Genomic DNA, 17378 nt, shown 5'->3' with positions numbered 1-17378 from the left:
TGTGCATCGCATGCGTCCGTGACGGCGGTTTGCAGACTTTTGTTATTCACACAGGCACATTTTATAGGGGCGCGCACTAAATTTTATGCTGGAATGGAGTATTTAACCGTATGGGCGTATTTTATTACTACGTTATTGTGCAAAAGGGACACATAGATCACGCGTTTAATCATACAAAATCTATCAGCAACGCGACTTGTTATGAAAGATTTTCGTATTAGGTCCGATTGATTTTTGGCTGGAGTGGCACGGTAATGCAGTGGTTAGAGCTGTCGCCTCATACCTCTGGGACCTGGGTTCTATGCATTTGGAGTTTAGATGTTTTTCCCATGTCGTCGTGTGGTTTCCTCCGGGTGCTCCTGCTTCCCCCTCACAGTACAAAAACATGCCGAGGCTAATTGGAGTTACCAAATTGCCCATAGGTGTGTGTGTGTGTGAGAGAGAGAGAGGGAGAGAGAGTGCATCCTGTGATGGGTTGGTGCCCCATCCTGGGTTGTTCCCTACCTCGCGCCCATAGGCTCCGGACGCCCCACGACCCCGGTTCAGAAAATTAATGAATGAATGATGCGTGATTTTTGGTATTGCACAGTAGTCTGCTACTACAAGCATGATAGAAAATACGAGGTTTTATTCAATATATAATTTAAATAATAGTACCCCTTCTACAAATTGCTTTCTGTCGACTGACGTAATCCAGTTGTCACAGAACAAGTTTCTAAAAAAAACAGAATCATAATAAATTCCTCATGTTTAATAACAGGTTTGTCCAACAGATGCTTCTCTGCATTATTTAATGTTTAGCAAAGAATCGAGATATTAACCGTTGCTTTTATTAAGCCACTCTGGTATAATCTTGAACCAAAACTACATGCAATGATTAATGAATCCTAAAAATGTACTCACTGGATCTTTGCGAATCATGTTAATTATTAAGTGCCACCTATGCTGGCCTACTTTTCCAGTTATTCTAGTTTTTAGTTATGGCGTTTAACAAATATTGTTTGAGTTTTTATATTCATTTTCCACTACACATTTTACCACGTAATGACGGATGACAGGGGGATGTGTGAAGCAGCGCTGCCCAGTGAATGCTCGGATGAGGAGCTGCAGCTAGACCTTCTTGGTTCGGAGTGGCCTGCGCCTTTAACAGTATCGGAGGCTACGTCTTTATTGTGCGACGCAGTTTGCCGTAAAGCGACGACGACGTCGTGAGGGACGCGGATAAAAAAGTGACGTTCACGGAACACTTGTACTCACAAAAGATACGGAGCCGCACAGCACTGCACTAAGTGTGGCGTTTCCCGGCAGGTGTCTTTTTAATCCCCCTTCTCCCTGTGAAATTCCGACGACATTTGTATATGAAATCCGAGTCCCCCCTCTGCTTCGGAAAGAGAAGGAGAGAGAGAGAGCAATAGAGCAAACGTTAAGCCAGTCATTGCGATGGCCTCCGGTAGCGGTAGCGACATGAACAGAGAAATGATCCTGGCCGACTTTCAGGTGGGTTTTTCCCCTTTTGCAGGTTCATATGTTCAAATGTGAAACTCGGTCACTGAGGCAGTGTAGCTGCTTGACTAACTACGGTACCTCCTGTCCTGGTCAAAGAAGTGGCTATTTAAACCACGAGTGTGCTAATTGGAAAGTGGGTGTATGTTTATTTTCGAGGATAGATTTAATGAAAGGACGGCAGCTCTCAGCTTGGTGTCAGGGCTTAACAGTGAACACGTTTCTGTAGAAACACATAAAGAAAGAAAAATAAGCATATGTCTTTGTGGATTGGATTAGTTATCACCGACCCCCTGCCTTTTGTGCAGTTGGTCTGTTAACTAACTACAGTCATTAAATCAGGGTGACGTAAGTTGGGGTATGTGGTCTGACAACGCAGGTCCGGTTTAGAGATGGCAAACTTTGGTGCAGTTTAAAAAATTACTGCATTCAAGTGCATAAAGTGCCATGCCAGTGTAACCATATTTGCTGTTTGTTAGATGTTTTCGAGCAGCTTGCGTCAAAGACAGACAGGTGTGTAAGCGTACTTTTATGGCTGAGGTCTTATGGTGATTTTTCCAGGTGTCAGATGAGTTTTCAGGATTAATCTGCTACAGGTCATTGGCGCGTTTTACCAGGGGTGGTGGGGTCGGGACTGTAAGAAGTAGGCTTTTTTATGGATGTTTTATGTCGGGACAGTGGTCGATCACCACTGGTGTGACCTGTCCATATATGATTTGTTTTCATTTTTGCACTCATAGCTCATACCGAGCAAAACCCATGAGCGCCCCCGCAACTTTCCTATTGTTAATGACACTTGTCCTGAAACTTTCACGTTAATCTGTAGTATGCTGTTCTGAAAAGTGTGCTACTAATATTATTCCTAGCCCTACCCCAGGGTGTGTGTGTAGTAGTTCAATTTTTAATGATGGTTGTTATTTTATATATAAGGCAATGATGGATCAAAATGGATTCTCCCACTCTTTTGTCTAAGGGTGATTTAATGAAATTTGTTTGTCAGTGTCATGTATATGTATTTAGCCACTAGATTTATCTCCTTCTGTCCATTTTCCATTTTAATTTGCTTCCCAGTCTGATTGATTTTTATTGAATGTTTGCACTTACTGTTCAGTGTGTGAAACTTCCTGGGTTTCCTGTTCCTACAGATTGTTTTAAAAAAATCTCATATCATAATTCTTCCATTTCCTTAGTAGAAGTTGAGACACAGTACTATTCTCAGTTGTGCTCTTGGGGAATTTCTCTGCATTCGTCAGAACTGGACAGGGCTGTATTATTCCAAAGGTGGCTCCCTAGAGGTACCATGTTGTGAGTTTGTTCTTAATGGAGAAGGGATACTCGGGCTTTGGATGCAGTCCTTACACTGGCCTTCCGCTGCTCTTCACAGTCGGTTCCCTACTTGGCAGGCACAAGTCTTACTGTCTGTTAAAGAACTGGTATATAATTACGAAAAACAAATATTATAGCATGTTCTTAAATATCACAACCAGCAAACTTGGTTTGTAGGAGAAGAAGAAGTTTTTATTTGTTTCACTGGTACCTGTGGTCTGGGTGGGGGCAGAGCAGTGCTATGGACAGGGACCCGGGTGTAGGTCTTCGTGCTCGTAGCTGAACCAGATCACCTTTATGAGACATCCACTTTTTCCAGGGCAGAGGGAGAGGATTTCAATGAGGGATTATTGCGACTGGGTAGGCGATAAGGCTTCAGCCCCTGATTTCTGCCTGTTCTCAGGACCTTCTACTGCAATACTCTTTTATTGTGGCATATCAATCTCATCATTCAATTTAAATCCCCATTTTATTGCACTTATGTGTAAGTATTATATGATTTGTGTCAGGGCTGCCGCTACTGACAATATTTATATATATTAATCTGTCAACTATTTTGCCACTTGGTTGATTAATCAAAATGATTAATTTTCCTACAGATAATTAACTTGACCATTTTAGTTTAAGTTAATTTTGACAACAAACTGTTGGATAATGTATGCCGGCTTTTCAGCACCATATGAACATTATTTTCAGCCCACAATCTGATAAGCAGATTAGTAGTATGCCTAAAAATATTAATGAGAGGTGTATTGTGATGCCCAAAAGATAGTAATTTGTATAAATTTGGAAAGAACAGATCAGCAGAGGGGATATTGTGGTTAAACAAGGTGGTGTGGTGGTACTTTTTGTCCATCATGGTTTTTTTAATGTAAATATAATTTTAATTTTTATTTCAGTTCACAAATTATTTTTTTATTTAGTGTCCATTTTCGTTTCAGTTTTGGTTTACGATAATGACACTGGTCCAACGTGCATGAATACACACTGTCAATCAACGTAGAATAATCCTAGGTTCTAGCCTAAATGTTTTCATGCACACTTATTGAGTGATCGTTGTAATGTAGCAGGCAGACAACTTTATGGCTTTAATAATGAGTGTGTTTTAGCAGCTACAAGTACAAAAGATATTAAAATGCCCCCCGCACTAATGGTAATTTAATAAACATGATTTAACCTATTCTGGTGGTCCATCATCCAGAATTACGCCGCCTCAGGTGCTCAGCATTAATCCCTCTTCAGGTGCTCAGCATGCCGCAAGTTCTGCTGTGGTATACCATTGCGCTTCGCATAGTGTAAAACCATCTTTCTGTTTTGTGATAATTTGAACTACTCCCCTAATTACCTGGTGATATTGAAGGAAAACATTTGTTGTAATGAATTGAAGTGTTTTAGAAATCATATAGGAAATTTTATAAAAAAAAAAAATGCGTTGATTTAAAACATTGGTGTCGACCCATTTTCAGCGTTGACATCATCAACTATGTCAACTAATGGCGGCAGTATTAATTTGGGTTATAGGCTCTTTTCGTAATATTTAAATGCTAAATTGGGTTGGTTGGATATTTTTTTTTCATCATTGAGGGGTGGCATGGTGGTGCAGTGGTTAGCACTGTTGCCTCACACCTCTGGTACCCGGGTTCGAGTCTCCGCCTGGGTCACACGTGCGTGGAATTTGCATGTTCTCCTCATGTCGTCGTCCTCCAGGTACTCCGGTTTTCCCCCCACAGTCCAAAAACATGCTGAGGCTAATTGGACTTGCTAAATTGCCCATAGGAGTGCATGTGTGAGTGAACAGTGTGTGAGTGTGCCCTGAGATGGACTGGTCCCCCATCCTGGGTTGTTCCCTGCCTCGTGCCCATTGCTTCCGGGATAGGCTCCGGACCCCCCACGACCCAGTAGGATAAGCGGTTTGGAAAATGGATGGATGGATGGATGGATGAAGTATCATTGAAGTCTATTGTCCTGCATGTTTTTGGGATTATATTTTCAGTGTAACGTGGTTTCAGTGAACACTCAAGAATATCAGTTTTGGCTGTCAATAGCATTTATGTCACTTCCTTCCTAGTTAGATCCAAACCGCTGCCCTCAAATCAGAGGGCATGTCTGACAGTTTGCAGGGAGTGTAAGCTTAGTAGGGCTGCTGTGATTATATGACGAAGTCGATGACGTCAACGCTGAAAATACTAATATTTTAAATTGACGCATCGTTTTTTACATTTTTATTTTAAATTTTTATGAAATTACCTTTATGGTTTTTAAAATGCCTCAATTCATTATAACGCATGTTTTCCTTTAATATCACTGTGTAATTATGGGAATAGTTCGCTAAACAAAAAGGTGGTTTTACACTGTGCAAAGTTTCGATGTCATATTACACGGCACTAGTGCTGCACACAAGCACCTGAAGCGAAAACACACAGGCGCTATTCTGGATGATGGACTGTCAGAAAAGGCAAAACCCGGGATAAGTGTTGTCTACTTATGTTTATTAAATTGCCGTCAATAAGGAGAGATTCATTTGTATCTTTGGCCTTAGCCTGAGTGTAAAACTAATTTTCCTAATGTATGTTTATGTATATATTATTAATATATTTATATGAAATATATTAATATATTTCATATATTTATATAAACTGCTGTACAGATGGATTAATAGTTCTGTGTCCTTAACCACCTTGCTATGTGCTGCTTCACATCAGTAGAGTCACATGACGGAAATATCTATATGTGGTCCAATAAGCTGGCAGATTCATCATAATTGTTAAATGTTTTTTTTTTTATAGAGAATGGTATGGAATGATAATTTAATCTTGTATATGTGTGTTTAATGTAAGCAGTAAAATGTAAGCTAGATTTGAACGAGTGTAATGGATCTCTAACTTGTACTATAATCCCTTTGAATCAGCCAATCGGTAAACACTTCAGAAGAAGCTCATCTATCAGGATTGAATCGGTGTAAGCCCTTTGTGTATTTCATAACTTTGTTCTTTTTCTGAGCAATTCTGTTTGGTCGGCTTTGATTCTGCAAACTTTTCCTTGCAGCAGCTACTTCTGACCTAGGTCTTTGTGCTGGGAGGATTGAGTTTTATGGACATCGTCTTGGGTCTGCTGGGCTTGTGTGGCTCTCCTGTCAGCTCTGCACCCGCATATCCCTTTCTTATTGCACCACGCACCAAATCGTGCCTTGAAGAGGATCTAAATGGATTTTTTTGTTTGTTTTTCAGGCTTGCACTGGTATTGACAACATAGCAGAAGCTATCGCTCTACTGGAACTGAACAACTGGGATTTAGTGGTAAGCTTTCAGTTTTTAACCACATTTGTAGGACCGAAGAAGAAACGCAATTGAAATAAAATTTAACATTTATATTTGATGAGACACATTCTGGAAAACGAAGACATCAGTACTTATAGTATGAGAACTTTAGGCTTATTTGAAACAACCACACACACAAATGAATCATTGTTTTCTGGTCATTATTTACAGAAAAGTATCATTTATAGGCTTACTCATATTTAATATCAACTACTGTTTAATATATTATTCATGCTTTTCTGACAAACTATGCACTTTCAAAATTTTTATTTTAGGTGAGATAATCTACTCTGAATTCCAGCTCATTTAATACTTAAACGTATCACAGTGTGTGCCTTTGTTGTTGTGTGTGCAGTTTTGTGGGTTTGAGGTCTACCACGGGCTCGGCGGGGTTAACGGAACACAGGGGCCTTATTATTCCGCGCCGTAAGCGCTAAATGGACTGGAGGTCCCTTTTTAAGAAATACAAATTAAACAGTGGAAAGGTCAGGGAAAACCACCCTGACACGATGTTCCCAAACCCTTGTGTAGATGACACCTGACCCAGGGTACACTTCATACTGCCTGCTTCCTCATATCCGCCCAGCTGGGCCTGTTTAAACCGTAATGAGGACAGCTGCCTGATAAACGTTCTACTGGCCGAAGCACTTGTTGACCAGGGTGTGTGATCAGTTTCCACGGAAACACAGCTGATCACGTTAAGCCAGCTCAGCCTCCTTCCATGTCACTCTGCTCCCTCCGGTTTATGCCCACATGGCCTGTAAGCTGCCGAGAACAAAGACCTGGCCAGTGCCAGCAGTGGGGCTGAAGAATAGGTAGTTGTGGGCCTGGTAGCAGTCCAGGAGTTCAACAAATGGGCGGCTTATGAAGGAAATACTGTATTATTTGGGCTTGAAGGGACAGAATCAGGTAGCAGTGCATAAGATGGACTGAATCCACCCAGGATTAGGATGTAAAGTCTGGGGTTTGGCAGTTCTGCTGCCGATTGGCTCGTTCTTGTATCACAATGGATGACGACAGTTTGGTGGTCAGTTGAAGCGCAGGGTCCTTGACTGATATCAAGTAAGCTCAGAAGCTGTCGGGAAGGTTCAGCCACGGGATGTGCGCTTCCCCCCCACCTCAGCACGGGGGCCAGCAGTGATGGCAGCATCATCTGAATATTAGGTGTAAAGCAGGCTCTGGCAGTATTTGAGCCTTAACTTCTGAGGTGTTCCAAGGTATTCACTATGCTAATCGCCTCACCACCAAGGACCTGACTGGGTGTAGAACACCCCCCAGTTTGCTTGGTCTTCAGTGGCACCTACTTTGGGACCCAGGAAGCTTCAACAAGAGGGGACATATTAGAGATGGGCTACTACTAGTGCTGGGCGGTATACCGGTTCATAACGAAAACCGTTTTTTTATTATTGTTATGATATGAATTTTTCTTATACCGCGATACTGGTTTAAGTAGCCTACACGACGTTCGGAAAGTGGTGAAGCTGGAAGCTGTTTAAGGGGTGACCTTTCTCACTGCTTAGAAGGTGTGCTTTAACATGAAAATATGCAGACTGTTGGATTCTGGCTCTCCTGGACTGGAACTGGGGAACCCAGCCTTGTACCTTTCACTCTGAGCCCCCTGTAACCATGGAAATATCTCTTGGTGGTGCCACTTCTACCTTTGTGGCTGGTTCATCTTGCCTGTATGTTTCCTTCATGTCCTGGTATCCTCCTCGTTGAAGAGACAGCAGCAGGTACAATGTTTAAAGACACACTGACCCATCAAGAGCAGAACAAGCTTAAGGCCTCAAGTTCAGCTGGGTAGTAGGGGTTTCTGATAGCCAAGCAAAATGTAGAACTGAGCAACATTTAGCTAAAAATGGTAGTACAGTGATCCCCTGCCTACCGCGGAAGATGCATTCCAGATCCATCAATGATAGGCAAAAATCCGCGACATAGAAAGACCATATAAATAAACATTTTTTTTTCATAGGGGGCGGCATGGTGGTGCAGTGGTTAGCACTGTTGCCTCACACCTCACACTTTGAGTCTCCGCCTATGTTACATGTGTGTGGAGTTTGCATGTTCTCCCCATGTCGTTGTGGGGTTTCCTCCGGGTACTCCGGTTTCCCCCCACAGTCCAAAAACATGCTGAGGCTAATTGGAGTTGCTAAATTGCCCGTAGGTGTGCATGTGTGAGTGAATGGTGTGTGAGTGTGCCCTGCGATGGGCTGGCCCCCCATCCTGGGTTGTTTCCTGCCTCGCCCCCATTGCATCTGGGATAGGCTCCGGACCCCCCGCGACCCAGTAGGATAAGCGGTTTGGAAAATGGATGGATGGATGGATGGATTTTTTTTTTTATAGTTTAAGCCTTAAAATACCCCTCCCACACACTTTAAACACATGTAAACTTATTAAAACAACTGCCTCCTACTGGCTCACTCTTTCTGGATGATATATGTAAATTTATTGTCTCCTTTGGGATCTTTGGTTAAAAATAGCAAAATGTACCCTGAAGGAATGAGGGCTGGCCTTTGAGCTGATTGCATCTGACAGACAAACAGCTGTTAACATAACATATAGATTAATTTAAGATCTGGGTTTTTTGGGCTGCTATGGTCTGTGAATGGATGGATAGCTTCTGTGCTAGGACCAATCCCTAGTAATAGCTTTTATTACTTACAGAAACGAATGAACATCATCTAGAGACGGGGTTGTATTGCTATTTGTATCCATCATGCGCCGTTCGGTACACCGGTTTTGGTTTGGTACGCACAATGAAACAAGCAACCCCCATGAAGCTCCTCATCCAAGTGAACAGCACCAGCTCTTCACACCACCAGGTGCTTTAATTTTCCCTTATTGGCATGTCTGCACTTTTTATCTGCTGCTACATTAGCTGGTGCAATACTGCACTGTATCACACTATATCATGTACAGGTAACTTACATACCACGTTTCTATTTATAACCGATACACTGTATATAATGTACAGAAGGTTTATATGAATTCTTAATATTTTGCTGTTTATATGTGCACTTCACATTCAATAGCCCAGCTGTCTACAGTCACCAGCTGCTATTGAGCACAATAAACTTAATGTTAATGGTGATTATTGAGCACAATTTTTAATAAATGTGTATAAAAACACACATGAAAGTTACATGGTGTGCATTGTCCCCCATAGTTTAATGCTTAAAGTAAACTTCACTGGACACGTCTGTATTGTTTAGGTTTATACTTATTAGTCAATTAGTTCTTCACTATATTGCTAAAGGTATTGAGAGACCCCTCCAAATCATTGAATTCAGGTGTTCCAATCTCTTCCATAGCTACAGGTGTATAAAATCAAGCACCTAGGCACGCAGACTGCTTCTACATTCATTTGCGAACGAATGGGTTGTTCTAAGGAGCTCAGTGAATTCAAGAGTGGTACTGTGATAGGATGCCGTAAAATCACGGAGCGGGGGACAGTACAAGCTGGTGCGCACAATGTGTAGAAGTTGCCAATTGTCTGCAGAGTAAATAGCTACAGACCGTCAAGCTTCATCACTGAAGAACAGTGCGTAGAGAACTTCATGGAATGGGTTTCCATGGCCGAGCAGCTGCCTTGCATCACCAAGTGCATTGCAAAGCATCGGATGCAGTGGTGTAAAGCATGGCACTGGACTCTAGAGCAGTGGAGATGTGTTCTCTGGAGTGATGAATCACGCTTCTCTGTCTGGCAATCCGATGGACGAGTCTGGCTTTGTCGGTTGCCAGGAGAACGGTACTTGCCTGACTGCATTGTGCCAAGTGTAAAGTTTGATAGAGGAGGGATTATGGTGTGGGGTTGTTTTTCAGGGGTTGGGCTTGGCTCCTTAGTTTCAGTGAAAGGAACTCTTAATGCTGCAGCATTCAAAGCCATTTTGGACAATTTCACGTTCCCAACTATGTGGGAACAGTTTGGAGATGGCCCCTTCCTGTTCCAACATGATCCATAAGGACATGGATGAGCAAGTCTGGTGTGGAGGAACTTGACTGGCCTGCACAGGGCCCTGACCTCAACCTGATAGAACAACTTTGGGATGAATTAGAGCGGAGACTGTGAGCCAGGTGTTTTCGTCCAACATCAGTGCCTGACCTCACAAACGCTCCCTTGGAAGAATGGTCTAAAATTCACACAAACACACTCCTAAACCTTGTGGAGAGCCTTCCCAGAAGAGTTGAAGTGTGGGCCAACTCCATATTAAAGCCTATGTATTAAGAATGGGATGTCATTAAATTTCATGTGTATGTAATGGCAGGTGTCCCAATACTTTTGGCAATATAGTGTACGTTTTGTACATGAATGAACACAGCACAGTCAGTATTAGTAACACAAAACTATTGCGAGGGATTGCAAAAGTATTGCATGACAATGTAAAACTATTGCGAGATCGCAAAACTGTTTCAAAGAATACTTTCCAACTGAACCTCTTGGGCTCCGTACAAATGTGACGTTGCACAGGCTGTTAATGAAATCCTGAAAGGAATGATTCTGTGCTGCGTTTTTTTTATTTTTTATGGGTATCGCAGGTATTCAGATATATTCTAATCAATTGCCTGACATTGATGAGAACTTGATTTTTGAAATCAGCCCTAATGAATATACGGTGTATTGCATTGTGCACTATGTTCACCTCTATAACTGAGCACATGCAGCCCTTCCCCCATCTGTCTCCTGTTCCATCGTGGTCTGGGGAAACAATGTCTTATACCTCTGTATACATGTGAGTGGCTGGAATGACAATAAAGTCCTGCTTGAAATTGAACTTCAGTGTTTGACACTGGTGCAACTTCAATTTACAAGTAGATGTTCAACATGTCAAATAGCTAATGCTCCTAAGTCGGTCATAATCAACGGGAACCAACCACACTGGAGAGAGAGAAGTAGCTGAAACAAAGAACCTAGGCTGTCTGTGCTTGGTTATACCAAACTCTGATACGCTGTTGGAAACACGTCCAACATGCCAAGTCATTTGAGATGACATCATCAGCGTGTGTTTGTGAGCACGGCAGAAACCGCCTCTGCAAGTTAGTCTCCCTGTGGCATCTAAGGTGCTTTTGCCAGGAAATTCAGACCAGGCCAAAAAAATAACTGTGGCTATAGGGGTGTTGATCGCTACAAATACACGACCATATTTGGTAATAGACGCCAGCGCGTCTTTGGCCTGTTCCTAATTGTTTGCAGTTTTAATAATAATTAATTTCAAAACAAATTCCGTTTTCCCTGCTGTACCGAAATTACACTGAATCATGAACTAAAAACCGAGGATTGTATCGAACTGTGAAATTTATGTGTGCTGTTGCACCCCTATTTAGAGGTTAAAAAAAAAGAATCCCACTTTTGAGTCTGAACAAAGACGCTATTTGATATGTATGCCTTGACCCTGACGTTCCATGTCATGGTGCCAGTTTTAGCCATGTGGCATTGCTGTGTCACCCACCCACCAGTAGATGTAGCTGGGAAATAGAGACGCTGAAAGTCAACCAGCGGTAAAACACCTCAATCTGCTTTTCTGTAGTGCAGTCTGTTTATTTAAGCACTGTATTACTTTGAATCTGTCTCCTTTCTGCCACAGACTTTAAATCAGATGAATGTATTCCTTCAGTAGGTTGTTCTTGCTGTAATACTTGGAAAGTTTGTGTGTTTGTGTCTATTTTTATATGTCTGGGTATTTCTCATCTAGCTGTAAAAATAGATATGTGGGCAATTTGCACAGTAACTGTTTTGCGCAGATTTTTCACTGTATAATTTAAATGGCGCACAAGTGTGTGAAATTAGTCATGAGATCAATGCAAGGCTCACTGCCCTTTTAGGTTATGTACTTGTGTCGTTGGTCTTTGGGGGTTAAAGCACTTGGTATTTGCAAGTATAAATAATTTGTATTTATACTGGCAAATTCAGGTAAGTGCTTCATAACCCTTTATCTAGTGCCGGGCTGTGGTGGGCCTGAAGCCATCCCAGGGAGCACAAGTCACTGCACAGGCAACAATCTGGGCCGAATATCGGTTAGTAACTGCAACCAAAATGGCCAGCAATATAGTATAGCTGTATTAGGTTGTGAAGTTCTGATATTTTTGCAGTCTACACAGAGAATACATATTTAAAAAATGACAGCAGTTATGTCTGATAAGGTTTGAGGTGAGATCGAAAGGGGTCTGAGTGTCTGCTGCAGCATTTCCCTTTCCTTCAAAGCGACACTCTAAACACAAGCATGCATGGCTGGTGCACTGCCAGGGGCCCCACACCCACAGGCCTCTTTCTAGTGGTTAGGTGCACCTGCAAATGTGATGACTGGCTGTAATTCTGTGCCGCAGCTGGCCGCACGGTAACAGACGGGTGCTGTGTCGGGATGTGAGGCTGCCGTCCGGCCCTCACTGCCTCGCCGCGCTACCTGTCTCACACCGAAATGGGTGGGAGGATGAGGGAACTTAATGAAAACAAATGATTCCTTTTTTGGGTGCTGTCAGTCGGCTCCTGGCACTCTCCCTTCAAGAGGCCAGTTTCAGTTCTATGAAACCTTATCCAGCGAGACCTCTCCAAGGCGCGCCTTCCTGTTCTCAGAGCCATGCTACTATGGTGTGGCCACCCTTTTGCTCTAAATTGGATAATTGTGCTTATATAACAGTTTTATTCATTAGTTTTTTCGCCCCACCTTCTGTAATGCCTTCAGATTTCAAAGAAGAAATTCCTGGTTTGTAAATGATGGTGTTATTGCACCTCCTAAACAGCTACGAGCTTTTTTTTTTTCCCTAACAAATTTCTTGTAAGAATTCTTTTGGGAGATTTTTCAAATTTTCATATTTCATGTTTTTGGGTGTATGATGTGAGTGAATACATAAAATGTCGTATAAATATTTTTAAATTCGTTTTTTGTTTGACCTCAGTTTTAAATTCCTCTGTTTTGACATTACTTACCTTTTCTGATTTGAATTGTTTGTCTTGCTTTAGATAATTGTATTTTGCAGCAATTTGACCCTTGTCTTTTGTCAGGTTCGTGGGTTATGCGACGGGCAGGCAAGCGGGCAGGAAGCAGGCAAGGAGGCGAAAGTCGGGGAACACGGGGATTTATTAGGGGAAGAAGGCTAAGTAAACGGACATGACAATACCTAACAGTGCTTGGAGTTTGTCAGAATTTCTGGGTTTTTGTTTATCCACCCGCCTCTTGCGGATTGACCACAAGTTCTCAAATGGGATTAAGGAGTTTCCTTGTTCCCCGAGCCTCTTAGTTATCACTTTTGCCTTATGGCACAGTTCTCCATCATGCTGGTAAAGGCATTGTTAGTCACCAAACCGTTCTTAAATGGTTGGGAGAAGTTGCTCTTGGAGGATGCTTTGGTACCATTCTTTATTCATGGCTGTGTTCCAAGGTAAAATTGTGAGTGAGCCTTGGCTGAGAAGCAACCCCACACATGAATGGTCTCAGGATGCTTTACTGTTGGCATAACACAGGACTGCTGGTAGCACTCACATTTTCTTCTCCGGAAGATGGGGTATAGCTGTCACACTCTGTCATGTCTACCCCCGTCATAGTGCTGACCGTCATTTCTCCCTTTGAACTTGTCTTTGATCTTGCTGCTCTCTGATTTGCCCCTGAGCTCCCCCATTTCAGCTCTAAACTCTAGAAGATCTTTCTGAATCATGGGTTAAGACAGCTGTCTTCTCCCACCTTACTTTTTGATCTCCGCTTTTGTTGTGGGAAGGATCTTGATTGTTGTGCCAGCAGAAGTCCCTTCTTGAATAGTACTTTCATAGACGGGGGGGTCACTGTGCTTTTGGATCAAGAGCTTGTCTTAACAACTTAGCCATTTGCCATTGCTTTGGTTGAAGTTCTAAGTACCATGCTGCCTCATAATTACTTCTGCTTTTATTGCTGTCACAGGCCATTTTTGTTCCTGTTGTCTGACCATAATGTTGATTGAACCTCTTGTGATGCTCACTCATTGCTTCAGATCCTGCATTGTATATACTCCCATGCTGCTTGTGATGGTGTAATGATGTGGATAGCTACTTGGCATGCTTTGAGCACCTCACTACCAATTGAGCATCATTTAAATGCCACAGTCTACCCAGCATCTAATGGCTACATCCAGCAGGGTCACATGTCATATCACAAAGCTCATATCATCTCAGACTGGTTTCTTGAACATGACTATGGGTTCACTGTCCTCAAATAGCCCCTCCATTCGCCAGATCTCAATTCAATAGTGCACCAGTGGGATGTGGTGGAATGGGAGATTCGCATCATGAAAGTGCAGCCGACAAATCTGCAGCAACTGCGTGATGCTATCATGTCAACATGGACCAAAGCATGTGTGGAATGTTGCAAGCATCTTGTTGAATTCTCTGCCATGAAGAATTAAGACGGTTCTGAAGGAAAAAGGTGGTCCAACCCAGTTAGCAAGGTGTACCTAATAAATGGCTGTATATAATAATGTTAATAGAGCACTTAACCAGCAAATTTATCCTTACAAGAAACACTGCTTGTAGCATTATAATAATAAACTTAATTATTGTTAACTTGAGCAAAAATGAACATCTGTTACTTTGGTCAATAATTGTGCATTTCATGTTATGTTGCCACCTGTTATAAACGCTATCTTTGCAAAGTTCGTAAATTTACAATATCTTGGTACACATGGGATTTCGCAAATCCAAACCATTTCCACACAGTTGAAGTAGATCCTTTTTTGGAACCAGTTCTTCTGAACACGCAGGCATCGTCCGATGGGTGCTTGTCCTTTTTTTTCCTTTCGTTATAACAATAGTGTTAACTTTGTAACTGGGCCTTCATGAAAAGTGCAGCCCAGTCATACTTATGCCTAGTGGTATCCTCAATGCCATGTATGTTTGTAGTGTGCCATTTTGCATCAAATGTATGTTGATTTTGACAGAAGCTTCTGCTAAATGTAATGTAAAAGTAAATGACTGTTGTGCTGTATTGCGATTCTTGCCATAACTCTGAAAATTTTGTCATCTCCCACCACTACACTAAACGTATCTTCTGAACCTCTAGACATGAAGGAACATTTAATTACTCACTAGATTCTGCAAAAGCCCTTCTGGGAAACTTACGGTATTGGCATCAAAATGCAACAAATTAGCTTTGTGTTCTAGGGTTGTCAATTTGTCAATCTTAATTGAATTAAATACTGATTTTAACTTGACGATTAACCATTTATATATATTTACACAGTGTATGTATATATATATTGCTAAATAGACAATATTTCTTGGCAGCAAGCTTGTCGGCGCTGGTTTGTGTCTGGCACAACTTCTGGCAACTCCTCCTTATTTGACAGACTATTTTGACAGACTACAGTTCTGTTTGGCTGAATTTTTTTGTGTTGCGGTATTTATCACAAAAAATTGAATTTAATATTGCAATGTATATTTATTGGGGCGGCATGGTGGTGCAGTGGTTAGCACTGTTGCCTCACACCTCGGGCACCCGGGTTCGAGTCTCCGCCTGGGTCACGTGCGTGTGGAGTTTGCATGTTCTCCCCATGTCGTCGTGGGGTTTCCTCCGGGTACTCCGGTTTCCCCCCACAGTCCAAAAACATGCTGAGGCTAATTGGAGTTGCTAAATTGCCTGTAGGTGTGCATGTGTGAGTGTGCCCTGCGATGGGCTGGCCCCCCATCCTGGGTTGTTCCCTGCCTCGTGCCCATTGCTTCCGGGATAGGCTCCGGACCCCCCGCGACCCAGTAGGATAAGCGGTTTGGAAAATGGTAACCATTTTTATTATTATTATGATATGAATTTTTCTTATACCACGATACCAGTTTAAATAGCCTACAAAACATTCTGAAAGTGGCGCAGCTGGAAACTGTTTAAGGGGGGGACCATTTTTCACTGCTGCACCTCTTAAAATGTACTGCCAAAGATCAGAAACGGAAAATATAGCTGACGCTGGAGCAGAAAATAATGACACCGGGGTTATCAAAAAATCGATTCTCAGATACTAATCGATAATAAAATTAGTATCTGATTAGATACTCTTTCACTATTATTGATACCAACCGTGCGGTTTTCGCCTCATTCACCACACTCCACACAGCACCACTGCAGCGCAGGCGCGCATGGACACACACACTCGCGTAACTCCTCCCCTCCTCTCAATGCATTCGCGCCGGTTAACACACACACACCGACTTGGCTGAACATGGCATATGCTGCAGTTGAAGGCACTTCGCAAGCTCCTTTAGAAGAAAAAAAAAACCGCAGAAGTGTCATTTGGAAGTATTTTGCAGGCGAGCATGGAAAGACTAAGGATGTCGATAAGCCTCTATGCTAACGGTGGCACAAAGTTGTGGCAACGAAGTCAAGTAGCACATCAAACCTGGCGAAGCATCTTAAAGACCGACATCCTGGTCTTTATGAGAAATTTTGCTATGTTAGTTAAGCTTGCATTCCAGCAACACTGAACTATTAAACACTTATCAAAAATGTTAACTTGGCCAGCGCACCTTAACGTTAGCCGTTTATCTATAAGCAGTTAGCCAACAACCATGTTAGCCGTATGTTCTCATTAAGGTAGCAGGTCGGCGCAATGGCTAATAATATAGTTAATTTGGGAACAATGCAAAAAAGTAAAACAAAAACATGTCCTGTAAAATGTGGTAAACGCCCAGTCATACCGTCGTATACCGTGAAACCGATATAACTTTGAAAAATACCGTGATATAAATTTTTGATCATACCACCCAGCTCTATAAAGATCTAAAGTAAAGTATTGACAAAGACAGAATCATCTACTCCAAGAGGCTGAAAGGGGCATATTTTATGTGCTGTGGCAACCTCGGATTATTGGGCGAGTCCCTCAAACTTGAAAGTTCGTCTGAATTTTCTTTCACACGATTTAAGGTTTCGCGTTTTTATTTCGACCTTTATCCTTTATTTTTCATTTTCCTTCCGTCATATTGCTGAGTAATCGAGAAGGCAAATTTTTAATTGATATTATCCAGTTTTGAATGATCAGGTAATTGTGGCAGCTCTAGGGTTGTACAGCTGGGGGGCATGTCTAGGAGTTCTTTTTCTTTCTCAGGGTCATGAGTGTGCTTGTTTGCTTGTGTACTTATTTAGATTAACACATTCACATTTTTTGATCTGGTATTTTGGATATTTTGGGAACTTCACACTGCAGGAATGGATCCTGCATTCAGTTGCACCACAGGGCTCATGTTCAGCTCCAGTTAGACCTGACAGTGTGGTACCTCACTGCAGCCGT

The 17378-nt window shown here is 42.2% G+C and overlaps 1 protein-coding gene across 1 annotated transcript in view; it reads left to right on the top strand.

The window, feature by feature from the left end:
• Positions 1-1208: 1208 nt before the first annotated feature.
• Positions 1209-17378, top strand: part of faf1 (Fas (TNFRSF6) associated factor 1) — an 82117-nt gene continuing 65947 nt past the window's right edge. The window contains exons 1-2 of the mRNA XM_048975877.1: positions 1209-1497; positions 6057-6125. Coding sequence (XP_048831834.1) covers positions 1441-1497; positions 6057-6125 — 126 coding nt within the window. The 5' untranslated portion in view covers positions 1209-1440. The remainder of the gene's footprint in view (positions 1498-6056; positions 6126-17378) is intronic.

The sequence above is a fragment of the Brienomyrus brachyistius genome, chromosome 15, assembly GCF_023856365.1.
Source record: "Brienomyrus brachyistius isolate T26 chromosome 15, BBRACH_0.4, whole genome shotgun sequence".
Classification (NCBI taxonomy): domain Eukaryota; kingdom Metazoa; phylum Chordata; class Actinopteri; order Osteoglossiformes; family Mormyridae; genus Brienomyrus; species Brienomyrus brachyistius.
This window is presented reverse-complemented; position numbering and strand designations above follow the sequence as displayed.